The sequence below is a fragment of the Lineus longissimus genome, chromosome 5 (assembly GCF_910592395.1).
Source record: "Lineus longissimus chromosome 5, tnLinLong1.2, whole genome shotgun sequence".
Taxonomy (NCBI): Eukaryota; Metazoa; Nemertea; class Pilidiophora; order Heteronemertea; family Lineidae; genus Lineus; species Lineus longissimus.
In genome coordinates this window covers 12,340,825-12,368,574 of record NC_088312.1, presented here as the reverse complement: position 1 = coordinate 12,368,574, position 27,750 = coordinate 12,340,825, and the positions used below count along the sequence as shown (strand labels likewise).

The 27,750-nt window shown below is 41.1% G+C and overlaps 3 protein-coding genes across 4 annotated transcripts in view; all 3 read left to right on the top strand.

Annotated features, from left to right (window-relative positions):
• Positions 1 to 13,475, top strand: part of LOC135488208 (terminal nucleotidyltransferase 5C-like) — a 28,642-nt gene extending 15,167 nt beyond the window's left edge. For both annotated transcript variants that reach the window (XM_064772702.1, XM_064772703.1), the window contains exon 2: positions 73 to 13,475. In XM_064772702.1, the coding sequence (XP_064628772.1) occupies positions 73 to 1,320 (1,248 nt within the window). In that variant the 3' untranslated portion in view covers positions 1,321 to 13,475. The remainder of the gene's footprint in view (positions 1 to 72) is intronic.
• Positions 13,476 to 17,428: 3,953 nt separating this feature from the next.
• On the top strand, positions 17,429 to 27,124 carry LOC135487990 (uncharacterized). Its single transcript, XM_064772324.1, has 3 exons — positions 17,429 to 17,473; positions 18,168 to 18,425; positions 25,887 to 27,124. The coding sequence occupies exons 2-3, from the start codon at positions 18,174 to 18,176 to the stop codon at positions 26,778 to 26,780; spliced, it is 1,146 nt and encodes a 381-aa protein (XP_064628394.1). The 5' UTR covers positions 17,429 to 17,473; positions 18,168 to 18,173; the 3' UTR covers positions 26,781 to 27,124.
• Positions 20,772 to 23,511, top strand: LOC135488671 (leucine-rich repeat-containing protein 4C-like). Its single transcript, XM_064773333.1, has one exon. It carries the CDS (start codon positions 21,041 to 21,043, stop codon positions 22,379 to 22,381), a length of 1,341 nt encoding a protein of 446 aa, XP_064629403.1. The 5' UTR covers positions 20,772 to 21,040; the 3' UTR covers positions 22,382 to 23,511.
• Positions 27,125 to 27,750: the final 626 nt, after the last annotated feature.

Below are 27,750 nucleotides of genomic sequence, written 5' to 3'. Positions count from 1 at the left end.
TGCACAAGAACTCGCAAGCTAACCGGTTTTTCAACATCATTTTCACACATTTCTCCAATTTTCTCCTTCCAGTTGAAAAGTCGGCGCGTGTCCCAACATCAGGACAACATGGAGTCTGTAAATGGTGAGTCGTCGAATCGTTTTCAAGTGTTATGCCACGACCAAGTGTCAAGACTGCACGAGGTCATGGAAGAGACCGTGCCGATTCATGGCCGTGGAAACTTCCCGACTCTCGAAGTGAAACTCAAAGACTTGATCCAAGTTGTGCGTCGAAAGCTTAAAGAAGCTGGCGTATCTGTTCGTGATGTGCGTCTAAACGGCGGTGGTGCTAGTTATATCGTGGGTACAGAGAATGTCACCCCCTATAATGACTTAGATTTGATATTCGGGGTGGATCTGTCCACTACGAATGATCTGCAGAAAATCAAGAACACCGCTTTGGACAGTCTTCTAAACTTCCTTCCGGAAGGTGTTAACACTGATAACATGACGAGTTGTACGTTAAAGGAGGCGTATGTACATAAACTGGTGAAAGTGTGTAATGATAACGATCGGTGGAGTTTGATTTCACTGAGTAATCGGACTGGTCGCAACGTTGAACTGAAATTTGTCGACAAGATGCGACGGCAATACGAGTTCACTGTGGATTCGTTCCAAATCATTCTCGATAGCCTGTTGACATTCTATGATGTCTCCCAGACCCCAATGAGTGAACATTTCTATCCGACTGTCATCGCGGAAAGCGTGTACGGAAACTTCGACGAGGCCATGTATCATTTGAATAAGAAGCTTATCGCGACGAAACAACCGGAGGAAATCCGAGGAGGTGGTTTGCTGAAATACTGCAATTTACTTGTCCGTGGATATAACGCAGCGCCAGATGTGGATATTCAAATTCTGGAGCGATACATGTGTTCGCGCTTCTTCATAGATTTCAGTGACATTGCGCAACAGAAGAACAAGTTGGAAAATTACTTGGTGAATCATTTCCGTGACGATGACGAATACCTCAAATATGACTATATGAGAATCCTGCACCGTGTTGTTGACGAGAGTACGATATGTCTGATGGGGCATGAGCGACGGCAGACGCTCAATCTCATTCAGTGTATCGCTTATCAAGTTCTCGTCGAACAGGATCAGAAAGCACAGCACAAATACTTCGAGATGCAGCAGTTTGATAGTCAGAACAACTTGGTAATCGACCAAGTGTTCTACGGACCTTATGGCAACAGCAGTGGATACTATAACGCCATGAATGCCGGATATATGCCACAGATTATGTGTACGTCCGCGCCCCAATATCTTCAGTGTTCATAACTGTTGCGGTGTGTAGCAAGAAGGGAGGATCATTGAGATGCATCTGACTATTCTTCTTGTAAATTATGAACTCGGTTAACGAAGCCCTATGATATAATGCCCCAAGTACAAATTGAATTGGCCCTGCATTAGTACTCAGTTTTATGTACATTGTGTGTATGTACTTCTGCCTAATCCAATTTGAACTTGAGACATCAGTCAGGCCAATTGTAACTTCCAAGAACTTTGTCATACTCCAGCAGGTTTTTCCATGCTTGTCACAAGATCAGTTACACAAATGTCCCATGTGTCTTCACTGGTAAAATGTTCAGATTTCCGGCATGTATCTTATAAGTATCAATATCAGCGACAGATGTCCAGCATTTTGCGTAGGGTCTACAATAACTTCATCAGTGTAAAATAAATGGTTGGTTTCTATATTGTTCATTTCCAACATTCGACATTCGCCTGTGAAAAGTAAAATCAAAATTACTCTTGTCCGGTCATCCACTGTCTTATTTCTCTATCTAAGTGTCGGCTTTCCAAGAACTACCAGGCACAGAAATTAACCTTCTGACAAAAATTATCCAGCCATGCACTGTTAATTTTAAAAGTGAAAATATTTCAAGTACTTAAGTGCTTGTAATATAAGGCTTTCATTGACACTGTGTAACATTGTGGTAAGTTGTTGCCCTTTCTGATCAAGCACATGGGCTATGCTGTTTTTCTGAGTAGCCTATAGAGTCATGCTCCTGGAATTTTTTTTTTTTTAAATGTCAGTGTACAATACCCTGAGTTATTGAAGCAGGGAGATCAGTTGATTTTGGGTGCTACTGGCATTACTGTGGTTAATTTAGCATTCGCTGTGTTGAGTATGCCGCCCTGGCTTCAATGAGTTCAAAATTCTATTTGCTTTCTGCCATGTCTGCGTTTGTTTCCAATGAACTTGCTGCTCAAGGACAAAATAAAAGACATCCAATTCCAACTTGGTGAAAAATCTAATTTCATTCTGCTGTAGAGCCTAAAAGTCCACATTTTATAGCTGCGCTTACACCACGAAATATTGGTGGACCAATTGCACTTACACCACCACATTGCCGCGACAAATTGGTTCGGCAATCCATTGCCGATACAAATTGCCGAGCGAATTTGTCCCACCAAGCTTGATGGTCCAAATTCGCCCGGCTTGTTGAAAGCTCGGCTTTGTCGTGGTGTAAGCGCAAATGGATCGGCAATTAGCTAGTTAGATGGTTCGGCTCCAGGTGGCGTTTTCGAAATGGCGCTTTCTGCTTATTGTTTGCGCGCCATCTGTAGCCGGATTTTATAACTAGCTGCAGCGCTGGTGTAAGCGCTTGGTGGATTTTCGATGGTGCGGCATTGGTTCCCGAACCAAGATTGGTGGTCCATTTTCAGGTGGTGTAAGTGCGGCTTATGTTGCAATTGGTGCCGAAAATGTACTGTTTTATTATAATATTAGAGGTGAAATGCCGCTCTCAGATTGTATAAAATTGGCCTGTCTTGGGCCAAACAAGGTGCCATTGATACACACTCTCTGGCTTGGGGTAATTACTCTTGTATGTACACACTCTATGAAAACAGTAGTAGTCTGTTTGACATGATTATCACCACAATGGGCCAGTGTCAATGTAAACCAGCATTATTATTGTTGCAATAATGGTGTGATATTTTCAAAACAATTTACCAGTCTAGACATGTTTGGGAAGAGGGGAAATTATTAATGAAATAGTGGGCTGTGTGGTGGATTGTTACTGGTAAACGGAATATTGATATGATACAGATATATGTCATACAATGAAGTGGTACATTTGTAGTGTATCTATCATCGTATGTAATAATCGTAAATACAATGAAATAACAATAATAGGGTGAAGACTTAGGATATGTGTATTCCAAGAGAATCAACTCAAACTGACAGTGATGACCTTGGTGTAAATGCTATTGACTTATTCAGTCCGCCATCTCTGCAACTTTGCATAATCGTCATCTGGTGGCAACAGTAGGCCCAAATATTTTTGAAAAAAACTTTTTGTGCTCTTCATTATCATATTTCCGCATTTTGTCCGGTTAGTTGTAAACAAAAAAACCACTAGCAAAGTTCTAAGATAATCTTGTGGTTTTGTTGAACTTGTCGGCAGCTGGCTGCCGACAAATATATTTTAGAATTGTGGAAAAAATTGTTGTTCCTTTGAAGCAAATTAATTTATCTGTCTGTGTCTACTGGGAAGGCCTACATTATGTACATTGTACATGTAGGCCTATCACTAAATTACAATTCGAATCAATCATTTACACTTTTTAACCTTTTTGGCTCTAATCCCTCTACTAGATCTCCACATTTCTTAGTAAAAAATTCCAGCCAAATTGCACAATTGACAGGCAATCATGTGCTACATGTAAGTTGTGCCAAATTATGTATGACACTTTCTGTACAAAGTAAATAGAAGAGTGACCTTACTGATATGCTACCTTGTATATTTTGCACTGACATTGTAATTTTGTTTTGGCAGGTTTATCAATCATAGATCAGTATTTTCAGCCGACTGTCCTTCACTGTCAAAAAGGCGTCACTTTTCATATATATTATTAGTTGTATTCTGAATTTCACCGTCATTAGTCTTCTCTTGATAATTCCCCTCCTCAAAAACTAAAGACTAAAGTGCCAAATATCAAACTTTCTCAGTTGGCTTCATAAGCATTTTCCCTTGTGAACAGAAACCAGTGGGACCTGAATTCCTGAGTGATGCCAAATCCCGAGACAAAATTGGGCGGAGCTGTCTGCTGGTTAGGTTATTCAATAATGATAAGCACCTGAATTATCATGGTGTGCGGCCGCTTTGACATCCTTCCTTCCTGTCATGCCCAATCCTAGACTGTAAGGACGTGCATTGACATTAAAAATTTGTAGTTGAAACAAACTCAAAGTGACTTACCCCCGGTGGTTCAGGATGTGATGAAGTTGAGTTCCTTGAAGTCTAGGCTACCGGTACTTTCTTTGTCCTAGGATTGCTTGGTTTAAAAAACATGGAATTCCTGGTGCTGGTTCACAATGGGTTGTTCCATCAAAAAGTCTTATGGCTACATTTTATGAAAAGTACATGTTACATTTTAAATTGTATTACTTTATTTTCAAAAAGTGACAAGCATGAATGTTATCAAAGCGTGGAGTATTTCAGAGTAAAAGCAAACGTTGCACAAAAAAATTGAAAAAAATGTAAAAGTGAAGCATCTTGGCCATATTGTCTTCGCTGGGTTAAAAAATAAATGGTGCTCGAGCTCGACGCGTGAATATGTGAGCTTACCCAGAATGCAATGGCCCATCCTCCCACAACAGGTCTTCGTATAAATTCTAAAATAGCACTCAATCAAGCTCTGTTGATATTGTCTAGACCTTGGTCATAAATATTATTACATCAAATGTGTCAACAGGTGGCAGAAAATGCCTCCATTCTGTACAGAGGATGTTGGCAAAAGTGAATTCTGCTTGTGGTTGAAACTTCTGTTCCATGTCAACAGATGCATGTAGGCTGTGTAACTGTGCTTAACTGACCATCTTAGCTTGAGGTGAAGATTTGTTTGTGATGATGGACTCTTAGTGGGCAATGACTTTTGCTCAATTTCGGCAGGGCTTTGAGTGAGTGTATTTTAGAAACCATCCAAAGGCCTGCTGTTTGAGGATGGCAATGGCAAGGTTTATCATGCTTTGTGTACAAAATGTACAAAGACCATAGTGAGTTAGGAAACTTAGATGGAAGGTTTATTTCTAACCTTCAAAACTTCATGTGTGTATATATTATACTCATTTTGGTCCAACTACTACTAGTACTAAAATAGTTCTTCCATAGTAAACAGCTTCATGTATCTCAACAAGCGTATTCCTGTGCATGTGTGCGTTATTTATTTTTCCCTTTAGGTTTAGTTTGACCATGTTATATATGCAAAAAAGTCTGACAATACAGCAAAAAAAGCTGGTAGTTTTATTTACGTACAACACTGCCGAAATCTAGGACGATTTTCATGTAGTGAGGTCATGTCACCAATATCTTGGGTAGCGGGCTAGACATGCTAGAAGTAGAAGGGAACATTAAAACATTTAAACCTCAAGAGACTACAAAATACACAACATATTGTGTACCTTCACCCTTAAGTACATCGCCCCGCTATCCAAGGTAAAAATAGGTGTGGCCTAATCGTAGGGTATGAATTTCATTTGAACTGTGATAAAGGTGGTGCTTGCCTCAGAATACTCGGATAGAGGGCGCTGACGTGCAGGTGACCCCTTCGTTTGAGATCCGGTGTCGTTACGGGTCGTGATCAGGGAGGAAAAATCATGGAAAGTTGTCGGTTGAATGTATTTTGGGATCCGTATTGGTCGGAACATTGAGATTCAAGTTTTATCATAACATGTATTTGCATTGATCAGTGATTCTTAAAGAAAAATCAAATTTTCTCCATTGGTGTATATTTTATCATAGTTTTTGAGTTAAAAAACACTTGATTTGCTTATTGTATGTATTCATTTTCAATAGCCGTGTATGTTTTCTTTTCACATATATATGTTTTCTTTTTCCACGGGTTTAAAATTTGTGACCCGAGCTTTGTGTATGGATGAATTTATCCTGGTTTAAAGTGGTAAAACGTCATGTAGTGGAAATAGGGCTGGCACGTTCCATTTGTACAGAGGAGATACATGGACAGGGCTTGAAAATGATCTTTATTATTGGTGCCTAATTGGAACCAATTTTTGGAAATTCCAATTTTTTCAAAACAGAAAAGGCAGACGCTTTAATTACAGCAGTTGGTATTTGATTATGTTTTCCTGTCCAAGGCATATTTTCAAATCTTTGTATTGTGTTAAATTGGTAACATGGTTGTGGCCTTTGCGTGACACATTCTGACAATTGCTTACAATGAGGTCTTGGGATGGAAAAAGTATGTTGCCTCATTTGTATTGTTGGACTCCACCACCTCCTGACCCAAGCGCGGTGAAACGATTTTGAGTAAAGCAGCTACATGCAATTAAATTCGCTGCTATGTGTGACAAAAATATCTCTCCTCTGCGGGTGAAGTCGCTTGGTTTGATAATTGACTCGCAGGTTGCTGCAACCTACGATGACCACCGCAAACAAGTGATTATTGTGACATAATCAATAATGCGATATAAATCGTTGCAGCAGTTTCAAATCGCTTGTTTGCAGGCGAGCTTTCGTAAAATTAAGTCATGGATTATTCAATTATTTGTTCTGTTTAAAGACAAGTGGTTTGAAGTAAACTTGTCCATTCCATGTGTGCCTGTTCTATATTCTCCAGTTCACACCTGCTGTCCTGTGCATTGTTGGCATGTTTTTGACTAAGGGATGGTGTTGAAAAGGGTACAGGTGTCGGATGAACACTTCAGAGTTCGAGAAGTGTCGATCCAATTCCTGCGAAGAACACTTGTAATGCCTATATGGTACATGTAATATTATGTGGGCTGTACAATGTAATACTTGTCCACTCCCCTACCTACATGAAAGGTGGGTTGAAGACTAGGACACTACGTGGACAAAGGCATGCATGTCCTTGTTTGTGATTTCCAGTTCCACAGCCAAGGACAACCCCCCCCCACCCCACCCCACCCCACCAACTCAGCCTGGCATCAAGGCAGGGTGGGGGATGCACCAGGCTTTTAAATTTTTATGTGCATTCACTCTCCTACTCCATCACGCTCCTAAAATATTGCGTGGGAGAGTTGTTTTTCACTTCCAATGTTTTATATTTTAAACAGTATGGAGGGTGGTTTAGTCCGCCAAATCAGAGTGTTTCGAACACTTCATAAAAAGCGTCACTGAAATGACAAGGATTTTGGTAGATTTTGGTTCAGTACAATTTTATTTCGAGGGTTGTTTGTGATCTCCAGCAGGTAAATGCTCAATGGTTTCAAGATTCACTTCTGTTCATATACAGTGAAACCTCCCTAAGTGGATACCTCTCTTTTAAGGACAACCTCTACATTAAGGACACTACTTTTGGTCCCAATGTGTTGGTTTCCATTCAATTTGACCTCTCTAATCAGGACACTTTTCTGTTAAGGACAGCACTTGTCAGTCTCAAGGGTGTTCTTAATAGAGAGGTCCTACTGTACAGTGCTTGTGATGAACAAAACTGATAATTTTTTTGTCTACATACTTGTCCCTCCAGATAGTTTCACTTTCAGATTGAACGAAGAGTAAGCCCATATGGGTACTTAAAGTTCAATATGAATTTTTCAGATTTTTTTGTTGAAATAAAGCAGTTGATGGCATAAGGCCTATACACTGTCACGTAGTAGGGGAGGGACGGTAATTTTTGTAAAAAAATGAAAAATTTGTTTTTGTACAATCTGTTCGACCTTACACAGCTAATTGGTTTTTTTTGGCTATGTTGACCCAAATCAGTGCCAAGTTCATGAACCAGTGAAATAATTCCTTAATTTCTTATCCACCCTGGATTAGAGCTGTAGTTGTTTTATTGGCATCATTAAGTTGGGCCCAACATGCAAGCCCACATGTTGTGATATCACTTTGTTTTTATTTACGAAACAATACCCCTCTAAATTTGTATTGTAACCTCAATTGCAAATATTGACTTAAAAATTTAAGAAAGTTGATGCTTCTCAATTTCACCTAGCTTTGTCTTAAGTCTTACTGTCTTAGAATCTGTGATCAAGAATTAAAAGAGACTAGTCTTTATCTATTCTTGTTGTGATGTATCCTAGAATCTCTTGTGATTGAATTGTTTGAAATGTATTTTTTTCATCTCTTTTTCAAGATATTGCTGTTCAGAAAAGTGCCTTCAATTCAAAGGTTTGACTTATACTATACTTACACTGGCTTTTAACAAGGCTGGTAAATCTATCTGTGATTTTCGTCTCTTTATTATAGTTGAGTGATCAAAATGAAGGAAGCCTACAGTACAAAGCTACATGTAGGTTTATTTGAACCCTTGGTTGTTTGAGGGACATTTGGGGACAATTTCTGTGTAAGAAAGAATTTTTTTCGGGATTTCTCTGGCCAAATATTGAAAAACGCCTCTGAAATTACAATCTTCGCCAGGAAATGATATCTTTTAGGCTTTTAGACATAACTTCATGGGATTTCGGAGCAGAGTAAAGGATTTTGACCAGCAGAAACTACTTCGGGGGTGGGGCAGTATAATCCCTTAAAAAACTAAAATTAAAAAAAAATATTGTTTGAATATTTTGCTGATTTGGGGAAATGTGACGCCCTCTTGCGCCTTGTAAGAACCATGCAATTGAGGCTTGATCTAACTGGCTAATGATATTAGTGGCAGGCATCAAGGCGAGTTTCAATCCACCCGATAAATAAATATTTGATAAATTTATAATCTAAATTTACATTAATTTCCATGATAGTTCCGAATCGATTGTATTGTCACAGGTGGTGATATTGGTCGAGTAATTCGTACAGTAGGGAGCATATAAGCAGCTGCTATGCTTGATAACAATACAATACATGGCATTGACAAGGTCAACTTAACCATGCCTGTGCATGTGCCATGTGCCATGTAGGTCCGACCCATAATGACTAATGCAAGTATCAATTCGTGTCTTGTACCCCCCTCCTCAAGGGTACGACACCTTATCACCCTATAACGACATCTTAAGACTCATGCATCACCCTTTTTTCACCAATGCTACTTTTTCTTTCGTCAAGACATCACCATCAACAATATATCAGTTATCACCATCATATAAAGTAACCGGACTAATTTTACTGGGTAAGGCTGTATGTTCGACAAGACATCGACACATTAGCATCCTTATTCTTTCCAGCTTCGCCAAATTTTCACTAAAGGAAAAATAAATACTACTCAAGCATCGGCAAAGATTAGTGGTGATAGCTTAACTACCCTTGAGGAGGGGGGGTACAAGAAACGAATTGATACTTGCATAAATCGTACTGGGACAGCATAGAAATGTCAGCAAGGTGGCGCAAAAAGGGTTGAACTGGTTGAGGTCAACTTCGAAGTAGAACAACATTTCAGTGGTGCAAAGTGACTCTTTGGTGTAAAAATATTTTTGAAACTTATTTTGTAAGGGGTGTTACGTGAAAGTGAGGTTCTCTGCTTGGTAAACAAACCAGCTACAGCTGACAGGTATATAATCTATGCCTGAGTGAATGGCCTGTTTGATTGATTCAGTTGCCAATTCATTTCTGAGATAAAGAATTGTTTTGTGGGCTGCTGGGAAATTAACATGTGTAGTGATGATAAATGGGCATTTAAAATTGTTTTACTGGTTGATATCATTCTCTAGATATGATTTACGATATAAGTGGGAAGGCCTAGTTCTAATCATAACGCGAAGCTCTCTTGTCTAGAATCCCGCTAAAGGGTATGTGCATGGTATGATTTCAGCATCACTCTATAGCCAGTGTCTCAAAAAGACTATCATCCCCTACACTACATGCGAGATAAAGTGATACAATTTTAGCCTCTACAATGTAAAAAAAATAGCTGGTCGTACACATTGATGTAGTATATTGGCGGTAACTGTTACTGACCTATATAATTGTACCACCTTTACCTTACATTGTATGGGACACAGTAGGAAAGTGCTTGCCGTTCCCTTTTGCATTCCCTGAACTAATGTATGAACTGTTCAATCAAACGGTAGCAGAATGATCTTGTGATTATTGAGCATTTATTTTGGAGGTCACATTTTTAAAGGTTATTTCCATTGCCGTATGATACTTGGAGAGAAAATGCCCTGGTTATTATTTTGCATGTAAACTGCTATTTTCATTTCTACTTGCTTCTAGTGTATGTGATGTCTACTCGAGATCTGTATGATGTACAAAATTAAACAGAGCTCCATGTGTGGTGGTCGGTCCTGAATGGACGGGGAGCATTCAGTTGGTATCCAAAAGGATACACAAAAAAAATATAGGAAAGTTGCCAAAATACACCATAATACAAATAGGATATTAGAAACATTGTGTACTTTAGGATTGCTGCTTGGTTTATGTTTTCAACTGGCACTGGTCCTGGTGTATTTTGGTGATTTTTCCAAATTTCATTATTTGAGGGTTTGTTACACGGATTAGTTTAAAAATATTAGTCATCATTGTACATGAACATTGTATGTATGTAAGTCTGTGATCATTATCATCATTCGTTCTCGCATAAAAAAAATATTCAATTCAAAGGGGAGTTCTAATGTAAGCTCCGGCATTTAAGTTTACAAAATACATGTTGTCCACTTCCGAGTCTGATTAGAAAGGTTTTTGTCCAATTGATAGTCTTTTCAACCGGTTTTGGTGTAAATATAGCATAATTTGCGATGGAACTATCTGTAAGAAATTTATTTGATTCTGCTGAGCTTTGTGAAATATTGGACCCATCTTGTCCTGGTTGTTCTTCTAATGCTATACACACTCTAATTTTTGCTGGATTCTTGATTTTACTGCTTTTTGCTGGCAGATATATAAAAAATCAGATGTCAGTATAAATTTTAAAAGATTCTGCAGTTTGGTTGATTTAGCTCGGCAAGAATGTGTTTATCATCCTTGTCTGGTCAGTAAAATTGAGAACACCAGCAATTTTTGGAGGTAAAATGGGTTGTCTATTATGCTGTGGAATACCACATGACCATACAACTAGTTGTGAAACCAAGCGTGTGCTGTAAATTCAAATTCATGTACTGTAAACTCAAATCATGTGATGTAAGCTAAAAGTGCATGTGCTGTAAATGAAGACCAGCAAGTCCATCGTGTTATTTGAAGTGCATTGTATATTGTAGTGTTCTGCAACAAATTGCAAGCTAGCCTATGGTAACTAATACATACAAACAAACATCCAAACTACTGTAAATATAGCATTTTATAGTCATGTGCTATTTTATGGCCATACATACATAAAGTATTGTATAAAAGTGGCTCTTGGGATCAGGGTTTTCGCCAAAATCTATGTGTATGTCACGAATCGGGGTGGAAACGCTCAAAAGGTCTATGATACGTCTTGCTGGGAAAGACCAAAATGAGCTGATGAAACCCATCTATGTCGATGTGTTACGCCATATATTGTGTATCCTGTTTTGGTTGTTGGCTTCTATGGGATAGGCAGGAGACTTTTTTCTTTAGTAGGGAACTCTTTGGAAAATTGGCGCTCCATATGTCTGCGGCACTTCACATCGCTGCGTCACTGTGGCGTGCGTACCACAGTAATATGGAGAACCACTTGTCCAGATTGAGTTGTTTATTTCTCACTAGCTCAGCACTGAGAAAAATGCCTAGTCTTAGACATATACCTTTCCCTTATTTTTGGGATGTGTAGGTTGCATTTTATGATATTCTTTCAATAGTCTTTACTCTCTGTGAAATTCTAAAAATTTTGTTTTCTTCTAAATCGTATTATCAATCAGTTTTAAAGAGTGATCTAGATATGAATTAAGGCTAACTTTTGGTGTTTGTGGAGGGTGTTTCCTCTTGCACAGGTGCAGTGTGTTCAGACATCCTTGTCTATAACACTTGGAAAATATGACTATGAGCCACTGTTGTGGACCCAGCTGTGCTCCTTAAAAATTATAAAATATTCCAAACATATTGACAGTTTCAAAGCACAACTGAAAACCCACTTACTAAGTTATTTGCAGGAGTTTTTGGACAAGGGGTGCTTACACAGTGCAAGGTCTAGATATCCATGGAATTGCCCTCTTTAAAAGACTAATTATTTTCTAGGCTCTCCACAAACATCTGTTTGCATTTATAAGTCGATCAGACTCAATGCTGGCCATTTATTCAAGAGAAATCCACTGACATGTAAAGCATTCTGTGGGCGTTGAAAACTGCACGAGAGGCAGCACAGACGTTTTTAAATTAATTTGAATAATGATGAAGGGTAATGGTGCCTTTAAGGGGCAGTTGTGAATGTAATTTCATTGAATACAATGACTGGAGCTTTTGAGTTTCGAGACTGGTGGAGTGTGGATATTGCATTTAAATTCTTGATCGATTCTCGGTAGAATGAGAGGAGTCTCTCATGATAATAATAATGGCTGACATAAACAAAGTCGATTGTGTTCCTGCATATAGGGCGGTTCTGTGATGTGTCAGAAAATGTGCAAACATACCTTCCCAGACTGTTTTCGCACATTTTTTCAGATTGTCCCAAATAGCCTCGTCTGGTAAAACGTCATCATTGCCAGCCCAGCATTGTATTATCATGAGGTATTCCTCCTTAAAAGTAAACTCATTAGGACAATGGGCCATTGAGAACTTGTTTGAAGTTTAGCAAAATTGAAAACTTTGAAACCTGAAAATGTTGCGGTTTTACAGTAAATGCTTGACATGCCTGCTCCTCTCTGTAATGAGAGTGACGGTGCTCTGGTTGTCTTGCACAAAATTTATCATATTCTTGTCAGCCATGACCTGCTCCACCACCTACTTTTAAGGGGGTGTGACAGCGTTTGAAATATGACATCATAGGGTAGGTAAAAGGGAACTTGTTTTGAAAATCATTTGTGCTGGTGCTGCTCCAGACACGGCTGTGTTACAGTGTGTGGTGTTCAACAGTTATTTCATTAATCACACCTATTGCTGTATCTGCTGTTGGTGACAGCTAAAGCGTGTTTGTGACGGCAACAGCATCCCCGTTAGCCACTCCACCAGTTCCTGTATCACGTATACTGTGTTACCAGTATCATCAAGTCTTTCATCAAAGCAGCCATTACCAAAGAAATTTTGTTGTCAAATCCAATCAAATGAGAAATTTGTAAAATTTCTGCCTTAAACTTCTGATTTTAATTATTAGTATTGATCTGAATTTGTCCAGTTTGGTTTCCTATGTTTGTGATTGCTGCCCAAACTGTTCATATTAAGTTTAAGTATTGGAGTCTTATTTGAAATTATTCTACTTAAAAATGTTCTAATATTTATGCTGAAAATGCATTGTATTTCTTCGTGGTCATCGTTTTTGAAGGAAAAAAATGGTTGTAAAACTGGTTCTAACTCAACCAAAATTGACAGAAGTGTGTGCTAAAGTCGCCACCTAGCAGTCGGCGTATGTACTATGTGGCACCCAGTGCTGCATGTTTACGGATCTTATCTTTGTATTCCACGGAAAATGTATTTTGTGAAGATGACATCATGGAAGAGAAGAATAAAATTATTTTTCTGTTATATCTATTTTATCGTCTTTTTCATTCAAATTAGTGCCGATCTGCCGTCGTTGTGGGTGTAGCCATCCTTCAAAGGAGAAGACTTAAGGATTGAATTCACTGCCAGTATTAAAGTCGGCGTCGGGCAAAGAGTTTTCAGAATTCCTCTTCGGCTGGAGTTAGTATTATGAGTTCATGGGTAACTTGTCACGAGCATGTTTGTAACTGACTTTGGCTTAATACGTGACATGGCATAGTCTTGAGGGTGAAACGTGACATCATGAATCGTATGTAGCCTGTTCTTGATGAATGACTTGCTTGTTCTTCATGTCACGAGTGACAAGTGAAAAGGGACACTTGAGCCCCATATCCCCCCCCCGGCCTTGGGGGGAACTCGAGAAACCTCGGTCCTGCTTGTCAAACGAGAGCTATTGGGGCGTTGGCTGTGTACTGTAAAGGATACCACAGCTCCTGAACTATTGGAATTTTTAGAAGAGATCGTTGATTGAAGCAAAGTCTTTAAAAGAGATTTTATTTGAAAGACTGCGGTTTCTGAATCATGCTTGTCGTGTTCAGTAAAATTTCCAACATCGAACAACACAACCCAAAAAGAAGAGGCATGCTGGTATAATGTTTTTCGCCATATTTCAGAGGTTCTGTACAAAGCGACCATGACTTTTCAAGTTTGAAATATCGCGAAGCGGAGTTGGTGCCAGGCTGGATTGACGATGACCACTTTAACCTCCTTGGTTGTAGTTGAAAAACCTTCTCTAAATAAGCTCAACCATCCTGAACCTTCTGGTCCATACTTATAAATCCTTGATAAGATTCAAAAGCAAGATGAAGCTCAACGGGTCCCAGTCCAATCGCTGTATAAACCTTTTTGAGTGTTTCCAGTTCTGGAGTGTTTCCCCACCAGGAAAACAAACCGATCCCACGCAGAATGCCGTCAACGTTGATTAGTAGTTGAATATTAACCTGTTGACAACTTATTGAAGCCAACAGCTGCAATGCGCACTGGGTTGCTGTTATAACATATATGCAATTACAAGTATACAGTCAGGTGTATTTGAAAATTAAATGGCATAATTTAGCTGAGAATGCTAATAAGTAAAAGGGTTATACTGTACTTTTCAAGGGGGACCGCGTCATTTTGTCTTAGTTTCTCATTTGTGCTGGGTAAATTGAGAAAAGTTTGGGTTTTTTTGTGGGGGTAAATGTATATTGCTGATGTTTTTTCTTCTTCTTTTAAATATGGAGAAGGTTTGATATTCTAACATTCTGCTTCCTTTACCCGTATATGATACATAGGCGAAACTTTTTACTCCCTATAACTTGACTGATATGAGACGTCACAACCCAACCCACTGGCTAGTCAGACTTGTTTTATGAGGTCTCTACTCCGTATTTGGATGCCACATTTGGACATCAACTGGTGCCAGTGTGCATTTGGACGGCTCAGTTATCAATTTTGCAAATGCAACACTAGAAAGGTCACAGCACTGTGAAAATCTAATTAATTGCCTTGTCTCTGAGTTAATATTTACAAGCATCCAGGGGTTCAACCTGCGGGCAGCATGAGACAAGTTAACAAATTACTGGTCATCCAAACAACCACCATTGATGCGATTGGATAGGTCATTCCGCTTCGCCACGCGCGCACTCCTGCATAGGCCCACCAAACGACTTTTAAAAGCCATATTTGGTGTCACGCACCCCGAGACCCCCATCCCCGTGTCTCTTCTGTTTACATCCAACTGCCACAGACATGACAGTCATTGTTTTGGTAATAACTTCAGTTTCCCAACGGACAGCGTGATGTTGCGTTTGCCAGTGTAGTCACCCCTTGGAGTAATCAGAAAAGGCTGGTTACTCAAAGGTCACACTGACCTCCCCTCCCCCACACTACCAATAATTGTTGGTAATTTCTACTAACATGTCCTGACTCCAGGTATTGGATCATGGCGAAGGCCATGTCTTTACATGGCAAAGGCATGGCTGCCTTACACCTATTGGTCTCCCTCTCCCGTTGTCTCTCGGGCCAGGAACCACGTCCCATCAGTTCCAACCCACAACCAGAGTAAACCGAGCTTCGGCCGGGGAGTCTTGCATAGCTGTGCTTATAAATTCTACTTTTCCGATCAACTCCTCTCGAACTATGTCCGTCATAACAACCTGCAAGCCTGAGTCAATATGTGGAATGATAACACCATTCAATTAAACCAATCAATAAACACCTGTTCTGTCCCCACAGCCGATGAATTATTCTTATTTCGATAATTATTTTAAAAGTTGTTTCTATGACATGAAACAATAGATAGCAATGTTGATATTCGGTGACCGGATCTGAGCCGGGGCAGTTTTGTCGAGATGGTCGTGATATCAACCACTGACAGTGCAACGATACAAGCGCTGACCGTGAGAAGTTTGGCTGTGAGACAGGGCATTGGGGTCTCCCGTTACAATGGCCATTAGGGACAATCCTCCCCCTCCCCCTCCCCTCCTTCTCTGAGAACTCCTCCTCCGAGGTGCTTTTTTGTGCTGGTGGAATAAAAATGACTCTGAGGAGACGGACCATTCCGCGAGAACCATTTATAGACGGCGCCTGGAGTCTCGAAGGTATTGCAGGTGTTGGATTTTTTAGAACCACACCTTTATACGTCATGCCGCACTTTCCGCGGCCATTTTGTGTACAGCCAGCACCCTTGATGTAAACTCCTGACGTATAGTCCTGTCGCCAGGTACCAAATTAGAGATGACGCAATGGGCTGCCCACGGAGTCTACCTTGATGAAACTTCCTACATTTTTGTTCAATGTCGGATTAAGGTGTATGTCCAGAGAGACAGAAGGGCTTAGATTGCAGGTAGGCCTTCCATCTTTTACGCAACTGTCACTGATTTCAGGCAAGTTGGTAGTATACATGTAGGCCTATAATAAATCAGGCTTGCAGCAACAGTTGGTGTATCATTTCAGTTTCCATCTGTCCTCGTTTGGGTGAACTAAAAACCTCGGGCGTCTATATTGTGTGTTTTGGCTAATCCCTCGAAACGCCAACGCCTATCCCATTGTTCGACATCCTGATCAGGAGCTCGAACAATGAAATGGGCGTTCGCGTTGGCATTTCGGGGGCTTTTACGAAAACTCTCTAATAGACGGTCGATTTACAATAATATATACATGTACTAGACCGATTGTGTAGGTCTGTCGCAATCGGTTTTCGTTTTGGCGCAGCAGACATATTATTAATCTACGATGGCTGGGAAAGGACATACGCAAAAATATAAATTTCGTTTTCCCGACTTCTTTATTCTACTTGCGCAAAATTAAATTTTTCAAATCATTTTTTTCTGACTTTTTTACTTCGGGAAAACGGATGTCGGAAAAAACGGATGTAAAAAGTCGGGAAAACGAAATTAATTTTTTACGTATGTTCTTTTTCCAGCCACCGTAGATTACAATGTTTAATTGTATAGTTTGTGACTAGGCCACATTCAAATCATGCGCGTCATGACTATATACTACACATCGGTTTTACCGTGGGGATTCCCCAATGGAAAGCACTAGAAACAATTTGAAATTTCGATTTTTACCGATATTATTCGTTTCAAGACATCATTGAGGAGTGTATTTTCGGTAGGCATTCCTGAGTTAACGCTTCATGGGTTTGGTTGGTAAAAGTGCCCAAAGATAGTACCCCTTCCATCGTTGACCCCTCCGAAGACGAAACGAAAGTGAAACAGTGTAGTATGGGGCAATATAAGTGGGCCTCACGCCAGTAAAATTTTCATTTCAACTTCCCGAATAATATACCCCAGTATTTTCCTGCCTTAAAAACAGGCGGTATATTGAAGAAAACTTGTCAGTCCGAAGTGTAAGTCTCTATTTATGATTTGAGACCGAACCTGAAACACGAATTTTCGAATTTTCGGCAGGTAAGAACTGGTCGTTAAAATACCCATTTATGGCATCCGATGGTGACCCGGGAGGGTGGCACTATCTTGGGGCACTGTGAATTGGAGGTAGGCCTACACGTGCGTGCGACGGAAAGACTTGCCGGTGTCTCCCCCAAAGACATCCCGAACCTTAGGGAAACACTCGGCACTCACGACCGAGGTTGTGCGAGGGGAGGAGGATACAACTGACGTTGGGCGTATCGTTATGGGACTGTCTGTGGGGATTTTGTCCGCCTGTTTCAAGATTATTATTAGTATTGTTATTATTAGTACTAGTATTATTATTATTATTATTATCATTATTGTATTATGTAATCGCTGACCTGCGGTTACAGACAGGTCGTCACCGGATGTAAACAAATTAAGTCACGTGCATTTGATTGAAGATATTTATAGCTCTCCACGTGCTTTTATTTACAGAATGGGTATTCCATGAAATAACTGGATTTCTCTTGGCTTGTCATCATTCATGCATTATGCAATCATATTTAGTTGAGCCACACTTTTTAAAATAATTTGGATTTTCCTTCCCCTATTAATTAGTAGAAAATAAAAATAAAAACAACTCCCCCATTATTGGCATTTATGCCTGAATTATTTTATTTCAACCTTAGAGTAAAAGGACTTTATTACTCCAAATGCTTCATTCGTAAAACACATGGATTGGTTTACATCCGGTTACTCGCGAATGCGTAAATACAATGATGACGACCTGTCTGTAACCGCAGGTGTAATCGCTGTCAAACCATTTTTTCTTTAGAGAGAGATGGAATATGGTCAATCAAGGTTGTCACCGATGGACACGTTGGAGACCCAGACAAATAATATGTCAATAAGTGACAGGAGGCGCAATCCGCTTCATTGGACCAGGATCAGGACTGTCCTCATGGAATTGGGGATCTCCCTCCTGGCAGGGACTGGAAGCAGTACCCAACACTGGCAACAGGCATGCTGCATGCCCTGTGGACTGGTGGTAAAAGTGTGGAGTGATTTGGAGGAAGAGGACATGATTGAACAGGTCAGTATTGATTACACTCCTGACGCAGTGGACCAGCCTTGTCCTAGCGCGCGGTATCCAATAGATGACGCAATAGAGTGGACAGTACCGCTGAAAGGGTGTATGTCGTCCTGGGTGCCGACAAATGGTACCCAGGTTCGGGATCGACTGGACAATAAGCACCCTGGGTGCCATTACACTAGACAAACAGCGCCCAGCTTCTTTTTGCCTGGCTCAGTATGGATCTTAGGGACGACGTTTCTTGCAATCTCGTTTTATCTCGCGCCGTGGTACTTGCGGCATTAGCAGTGCTCGAAATAAAAAGAACAGATAAACAGAAAAAAACGCGTTTAGGCCTATAGGTCATTGAAAGCACATTTCGGATATATCCCTCCTATACATAACACCTTTTCTGAATAAATTATCCAAAATGTGCTTTCAAAGACCTTTAGGCCTAAACGCGTTTTTTTCTGTTTATCTGTTCTTTTTATTTCGTGCACTGCTAATGCCACAAGTACCACGGCGCGAGATAAAACGAGATTGCAAGAAACGTCCTCGTCCCTAAGATCCGTAAGCCAGGCAAAAAGAAGCTGGGTGCTATTTGTCTAGTGTAATGGCACCCAGGGTGCTTGTTGTCCAGTCGATATCGAACCTGGGTACCATTTGTCGGCACCCAGGACGACATCCACCCTTTCAGCTACAGTACCTGGTGATCACATTGGACAGGGAACAGTATGCCTGGTGATCACATTGGGATATAGGCCAGTGTCCTTGACTGTGATTGCTGGTGACCACAGTGTGACAATGTGAGGTACCCCCGACCACAATGGTGAAGTGGATGGTGTCCCTTGTACCTTCAGTGGGGCAAAGGGGGCTGTGTACGTGGTTACCACAGTGAGACAGTACACAGTAGGCCTACCCCCTGATCACAGTGGTAAATGGGGCAGTCTCCTTGTACCTTCAGTGGGGCAGGGGCAGTGTACATATTTACGTGGGGCCACAATGGGACAGTAAACAGCATAAGGCCTACCCCCTGATCATAGTGGTGAAGAGGGCAGTGTCTCTGGTTCAGTAGGCTTTCAGTGGGGCAGACAGTGAAGGTAGGCACAGTGTCGGTGGTGGACCACAATAGATCAACAGTAGGCCTATGAGTGCACCTCGGGGTTATCAGATGGCAGAAAGTGACGCAACTGGGTGGGGTAGGGATGGGCGTCAGGAGTATTGCAAGGCCTATAAACCTCAAGATGGGACCATTGGACCCCACTGCCAAACATATCATTAGCAAGCAGTCATTGATTGTGGTCCGGTTCCCACTTTCCCTGGGCTACTTCATAGTTAAATCACGAAGTGGCCTTAATTATTGGCACATATAATCTTGTACATGTATATCATAATTGTCACCCATTTCCTTTCCGATGCCACCACAGCATTTTAATCAATCAATCTATCATAATTGGGTAAATCAGTTACTTGCACATACCAACTCACAACGCCCGTCTCATTGTCACAACACATCCATTCACTTTCTGCAGAACAAATTAGCAATGATAACTTTTCATTCACAATGTCCTTTTTTCATCTCACATTCTTCACCTGATGAGACAAGACCACCAGTGATTTTTAAAGTCTTTTAGCAGATAAATTGTCAATGTTTAACCGCGACGCATCAAATACTGCGTGGGGTTGTGAATCTGGAATTTTAATATGATATTCCTGACAGTCGGGCAAGTAAATGGTGAAAAGTAAACTGGTAGTTGATCACGGAATTTTTTTGATTATCGACAAATTGGACAAACGTTGATATTTCAACTCTTTTCAGCCAACTGGCAGAAAAATCTCAAAACACGCCCCCTATTGCCAAATTAGCAAAATCTGTAGACTTGCCACACGAAATATCATTTCATTACCTCTCCAAATATGCACTTTACAGTTAAAAACATACTCGTGTCTAATTGATAAGTCTGGAACCTCCAACCTATGAGTATTCAATGGTGGTTTTGTCTCTGATCAAACATAACACTAGCCTACTCTGATATTAGTATTAAATGTAATTGCGACCCCAACTCATCACACATAAAACCCTGACCAGCCACAATGTAATTCGACCTGCCGCAGCATTTCACAGTCGATAGCCTTTTACTGTGTGATTAGTTCCTTTCTATGATGGGTCATTGTCGAAAATATTTTTCTCAAAATGTCAATATTGTCCTGGCATGACAGGCATGCTTTCAGTTTCATTTGTAAATATTGTCTCAACCTGACAGAAATGCTCACTGATTCATTTAGTCCTCAAATATGGACCTAATATTTGGGTCAGTATTGAGTTGACTATTTACTTCGCATTGCTTCGATTCAGTTATTCAATATCAGTTCAAACTGCACCTTGGAAGAAGCAAGATCCACCTATATCTGTCGGAGAAAAAAGGCGAACAAAACTCGGTGTCCGTCTTCGATCAGAGAAAAGGGAGCAACCAGAACCGTGTCGTCTTCAGTCGGAAAAAAGGATTTATACGATCACGTCCCTTCGTCAGACGTTAAGTTAGAAGACTTTTTATGACACAGTAATTCAAACCTAAGTTCTGGATTATTTCGAATAGATCTCGCGAGTGCCCAAATTTCATCATTCTGGAATCGCAATGGCGAAACTTAGTAGTTGTCCTCAGTTGTGTCTGCTGATGTTGTGCGCCGTATCTCTGATGCAGCGCGTAAAAGGGGATTGTTCCTATGTCACTAATACGTACATTTGTAGAGACATTGGTTCCGAAGTCGCCCTGGATAAAGCTTTGGCAGACGGAGTACAATACGCGGACCAAGTTTCAACTATCCTCCTACACGGTGGGTCCATCACGCAACTAAAGAAAGGCGTATTTGCCGGCTTCCCGAAGCTGACTATGCTACGAATCGAAGAGACGGGCCTCAAACATGTGAAAGCAGGCGCCTTTGACGGGATCAAAAACTTAGAGAAGTTGCATCTCCCGAATAACGGACTAACATCTTTTCCAATTGGTCTCCCGAATGGGCTCAAAGTTTTGGATATGTACAGAAACAGACTTCGAGCATCTACATTACCTGTTTTTGAGTCTATCAAAAACCTGACATCTTTATTGGAGTTAAACTTGTCTTCGACGCAGTTGACAGAGGCGATGTTGCCTGGCAGTCCATTTTCCACGTTGTCAAATCTTCAGAAACTGGACTTGTCCAGGAATTTTATCAACACTGTCAAGAACTCTTTATTCAAAGGATTGACTAACCTGAGGTCTCTTTTCATGAGACAATCTGAAGTTTTTCTGATCGAGGATAGCGCGCTGCAGCCCCTTGAATCCATGACGGATGTGGACTTCAGCCGAAACCAGATCCAGACGATCGGGGTACCGGTGTTGAAGACCCTGACAGGTCAGGAATCCCGGTCGGGCTTGGCATTAGCATTCGACCTCTCCGCCAATCCCTGGTCCTGCAGCTGCCATATGCTCACAGTCAAGACCTGGTTCATTGACAACGGTCTGCAGAAATTTGCAAAGAAAATGACGTGCAGTAACCCAGAGAATACGTTCGGTATGAACCTGCTGGATGTACCAAGTGAAAGCTTCATCTGCAAGCGGCCATCTCTGATCAAATGTTGTCACGACGTCCACCTCAACCCGATGACATTTTACGTCCGTAGGGTGTGCACCGGCTGGGGCGTCCCGCTGCCGTCTGTCTCTTGCAAGGCGCCCGGCAAGATTTTCGTGACGGCAAGCATCCAAAGCGCCCAGGACGAGCGCCCCGTCAACAACGTAGCCCTACTGTTCAGCAATTATGGAGACACGCAGGTCAAATTGGATTACAACTGTACGGCCGTGAACTTGGATGCCGCGACTACCATACATTGCAGCTGGGACCCAAACCTCCTTGGGGTTGATGGGACGGTCAGGATCGCTGGAAGAGTCGAGCTTCTCATCTTTGTGAGCTTTTTGATAGAACTGTTTTTATACTTTTAGAAAATCGAACATTTATGTTGTCTGAAGGTGATGGTAGGGTGTGTGTCAACGCGACTTTTTCGGCGCAAACGCCTCAATCATTGTATTTTTCCCAAATTGGAGGACAGCATATGCATGTGTTACTTAGCTGGCCGAGGACAGCATATGCCCAAGATGTTTTACTTAGCTGTAATTGGAGGGCAGCATATGCCTGAAATACTTAGGTTTAACTGGAGGACAGCATAATTATAAGATAGTCAGCTTTATTTGGAGACAGCATATGCCTGACATACTTTAATAGCTTTATTTGCATGAATAGAAAATGATCACTATTGCACCTTATTATGTAGTCTTTTATAATGTAGGAGTAAATGCTTTGAGAAAACAGCAAAAACGTCTCATTTTTAGACAGAACAATAATGCGTATATAAAGTGTTCAGCGTATTTTGTCTTCTTCCATAGATCCGAATTGAAACATCTTGGTCAGCTCTATTCACTGGAGATTGTGGACGGAAAAAGTCTCAATTCAGAACGATAGGCGTATATATTTTGTGTTAGGCGTATTTTGTGTTCCAATACCGAATTTAATCCTCTTGGTCAGCTCTATTCATTCACTGGGGGTTGTGGATAGAAAACGTCTCAATTCAGAACAACAGGCGTATTTTGTGTTCGGCGTATTTTGTGTTCGGCGTATTTTGTGTTCGGCGTATTTTGTGTTCGGCGTATTTGTGTTCTACAAGACCCGATTCAATTCTATTGGTCTATTCTGTTCATCGGAATGTTGTGGATCCGACAAGGCTATAGTAGGACGGAACCGGATCTATCAGTAGAAAACTAGACTCGCCTTATTGTTAGGAATAAATAATTGAGATGATGCAAACATTTCACCGGAGTCGCAATATCTAAACGAAAACGCCTTAACGAAGAAGGTGAAGTTAGAACAGGTTTGGTGAGGTTGTGGTGTAAACATGTAAATCTGGGTTTTCTCTTTTTGCGACCTTGGCCGATATATAGATCTAGGGCATATCTACATGGATTATTCCAAGTGTCAAAATATTGACAATGGGCGTCCAGTACGTGGTCCTAACAAAACCATTGTTGATCATTTGAAAGTTGATAAGAAATTCAATAATGATTTTTGTATTTTGAAATGAATTATTTAATTGTATATGTTCATGATGTGGAGCTGCATATCAGAGGTCATCCCATGTGCCTCTGACCTGCTTCTTAAAATTAAGAATAATAGACGACAGCAATACTGGCCAAAGGATACCACCCAGACCACAAAACAAGGGCTCGACGCGAGACTCTATCTAGGACAGCCGATTTCGGTGCCAAAAACGGACTGACTGTCTGACGTGGAGCTATAAATTCCGAACGCAAAAGAAGAATAAGGTCCCCCTGCTGTGTCTGCCACGATTTTTACTGGGCGACAATTCGAATCACCTCACTACATGTACTAGGCAGGTTTCGCAACCCCGAATGACGAAGTACAAGGGAGTTTTCGCAAATCCCCCGAAACGCCAACGTGAATGCCTGGTGACTGTATCACCTCCTGATAACGAGGTCGAACCACAGGCACTTGTAAATAAGAGCACCCCCACTGACAACACACGTAAAAGAATGGACGGTCAGCGCCCCACAGCTCTGGAACAAATTGCCAGAAAAAAATTAGATTGTCCAAAACAATGGCAACTTTAAAAAATGTTTAAAGACGCATCTTTTTAACCTATATTTCCACTTTACATGTATGTGTTTTATTCAATGTATTTTATGGTTAAATTGTTTTATATCTATGTATGTATTGTAAAGCACCGCTGACAATTTAATTCAAAGCGGCGCTATATAAATTTTATTATTATTATTATTATTATTATTATTATAAATGCACTTCCGTCACCACATCTGCAACAAGATCACAAAGCCATCGCAAAAGATTTTTCAAAACTCCAACTGTTTTGCATAGTGAGAATATCATATTTTATCTTAGAGTACTAAGATTTTATCATGGCAGACAGCAGTAATATGATGAAGAATTTCCGACCCCAACAGAGGCGCCCAGTATCCAGTTTAATCCTTAATTAGTCGTGATATGTCATAAATTGCTCAATAACGCATGTACACGCTATAGCATTGGCTGACCGCCAGATAAGCGGTAGGTTTTTTAGTTTCTGAAACCAATTTTCGGCGAACAGGTAGATATCAAAGATACCATGATAAAGTATAATATTCTCACTGTGCAAAACAGTTGGAGTTTTGAAAAATCTTTTGCGGTGACTTTGTGATCTTGCTGCAGATGTGGTGACGGAGATCGCCTAATGTACAGTGCATTACCTTCCATTCTTTTATGTGTGTGTGCTCTTATTTACAAGTGCCTGTGGTCGAACAATGGGACAGGCATTCACGCGGACGTCGCGGGGGCTTTGCGAAAACTCCCTACTATTCATTAGCGTGTCACTCGTAGGACATCTTCTATACTTAGTATTATAAGAGGAATCGGGGAAATGTTTCCATGTCCACATGACTGTGAATAATTCGTACTTCCTTCCTTGTCCGGTCTTCGTAGAAGTTGCGAAAGCCTGGTCAAATAGATGTTTTTCCTCCTTGGCAACAATGATCATGAACGGGGATTTGGTAATCTGCTAGGGCAGTTGATGGGAAAACGAAAGTATCCTCGAAGACAACCACTTCATCCGGGGACTAAGTGGGGGAGCGCGTTGACCCTTGGGAATATACGCCAACCGCACGGTCCGGGGCCTCAGCGCCGGACTCTGTGCAGTGAAAAAACACACGCTTTATCGAATTAAAACAAATATTATGATACTGTTTGTACATTTGGTGACAACAATATTGTTATATTTTACTGATTGTGTTTTCTACTGAACAGGAGTTGTATGCTCAATAAAGATTTGTATGTGTCTTTACGTCTTTTGGTACATAATAGTCTATTCTGCGATAGGGCGTGGTTCGTCCAGAGAATTTACATCATCTAAAATCATTATCGTCTTCACACACGACGACAATTCTAATTTTGAATTAGATGAGGACATGAGCCTTTGCGGGAACAAGCGAAAGCGCACGTTATAGAATCTTTCCGTCACATATTCCCGGCCAGCGGCATTCAAAAGTACAACACTTGCCTTGAAATGAACATATTTGCATCACCATTACTGTAACAGAAGAGATAAAGCCAACAGTTAGCTTCGAGAAATGGCTCCTGGCCACAAACTTCTGGGCAACTTCCAACTTTTCCTGGCTGATCTACCGTTTTGTTTTTCCAGAGACCTCCATGCATAGCTCAAATATTATCTTCGGTTATGATTGGACGCCCAAATATAATACCGGTCGAAGTGATCACGGGTGACCAATCGATATACAGTATGCGTATCACAATTTCAACTTGCCAATGGCAGTGGTGCAACCCCAGTCACATAACAACTTTCTCTTTGTCGTTCTGCCAAAAGAATCATGTGCAATTCTCACAACTTCTTTTCCAATCAATTTCTGCGTAATTTTTTCTTTCCAGGTCCTAGCAGAGCACGACAGGCAGAATCCTGAATGCCATGAACCACGACAAAGGCATAAAGCATCAAAACCCTCGTCCAACCGAGGAATTGGAATCTTTAGGAACTCCAACCAAGACGACCTCATCTGCGATACTGACGCGCTGCATTTGGATGACGAGGTTGTGACTGACTGTGCCATGTACAGCCCGCCAACTATGACACCGAAGACGCAGTCGGGGAAGCAGCTACCGAAATCTAGTCACATGGGTTACCACCCCTCCAATGCGTTGCACCCCGTCTTCGCGAACAGGATACAGAGGCTTGAAAGTATGAGGATCGGGGCAAAGCTGACGGGATATTCCCTCGAGGAGGCAGCAGAGGCGGGATTCGTCCACCTCCCTCACCAAAACCGATCGGAAGTCATGTGCTTCTATTGTGGAGTCAAGGTTAACCTTCTGCGTCATAATGACGCATGGATCGAACACGCCCAAGCCAACCCTTTCTGTGATTTCATCAAGCGGGAAAAAGGGGACAGTTTCATCAATTTGGTAGTTGACATTCGTGATGTGGAAAGTGCCCCAGCGGAATTTGCCCTGCAGACGTCAGCACAGAAACGGTCTCCATTTACGCCTGCTCCGCAGCAGACAACGCAGCAAGTGCCAAATGAGCAACCAGCGCACTTCGCCCAATCCCAGCCTCCCAGGCGACAACAGATCAGAGATGTTGACAAACGTGAGATCCAAGCAAGACTGGACAGAGACGAGTGTCAATTGATTATCGGGATGGGTTTCTCGCGAGAATTGGTTGGTCAGGTGATCGGGGAGCAGCTGATGTACAACGGGGACGACTTCAAGTCGTTCATGGACATGTTTAAGGTGGTGGAAGAGGCTGCGCAGGCGTTAAACATGAATTGAGACGAAGACAGTAAACTACATAATGTATATGTAGGCTATTTCTTAACTTTCTTCAAATTTTGGCAGGTGACACATTCTTACGTTATACATGTATATATATAATGCTGCAACATTTCGTCATATAACAATAGAAAGTTACGAGCTCTCACGTATCACTTGGACGAAAGTACGTGTGACTAACATTTTTGTCAGCGAGTATGAATGTAGCAAGTTAGCTAAAAATACTTTTGTTTGACAAATTTTTAAAAGATTTTGTTTATAATATAGCAACCAGTGCCAAGCGTGTGCCGGCCATATTGTTTAAACGAATAATCACTTGTATCATAAAAATAAAACAGGTTTATTTTGCAATGATTTTTGTTGATCTCAACATTTGAATGACCTTTTACCCGCCATTAATTGCGTACGCAGTGGCGCGTACAAGCCCCCGTTCCTAAGAACTGCTTTACGTGGAATATTGTTTCACAGAGGCTGCTTCGAACAATTAGAGTACGTTGATCCATGGCAACTAGTTCTGCGTAATCACAACTTATAGTTTCGGCTCCGCTGTGTGTCCTCATTTGTGTCAACTACTGGGCTGGTAGGTATTGAGTCGCACTTATTCATGAGAATAAAATTTATTGAGTCTATTAGAGCAGTTGAAACGGTATACACGTTTGCAACGTACCAAATGGACTCTTGGAGCCGCCCGGCCTTGAATATGTTGAAGCCAAATATAATTTGTCAGGACATTGCAACAGTCGTTAGTCTAGTCCTTGTCGTGGTCTTGATTGTGACTTTGTCTTTATTGTCCAATTGGTCACGGAAGACACATGGAAACGAATGGACCCCTGAAACCAAATATGACAAGAACATCGGCGAAAATTATGAGTTGAAGAGACACTGAAACAGTCGCTGATATTTTTCCTCGCCATGGCTTTGGTTGTGACTATGTCTCCATTGACCAGTTGGCCACGGAAGACACAACTGT

Coding starts and splice junctions, on each gene's coding strand:
- LOC135488671 (XM_064773333.1), top strand. CDS start 21,041: ATGGCGAAACTTAGTAGTTGTCCTCAGTTGTGTCTGCTGATGTTGTGC.
- LOC135487990 (XM_064772324.1), top strand. CDS start 18,174: ATGGAATATGGTCAATCAAGGTTGTCACCGATGGACACGTTGGAGACC. Junction 18,426..25,886: donor AAGAGGACATGATTGAACAG/GTCAGTATTGAT, acceptor TTTTCTTTCCAG/GTCCTAGCAGAGCACGACAG.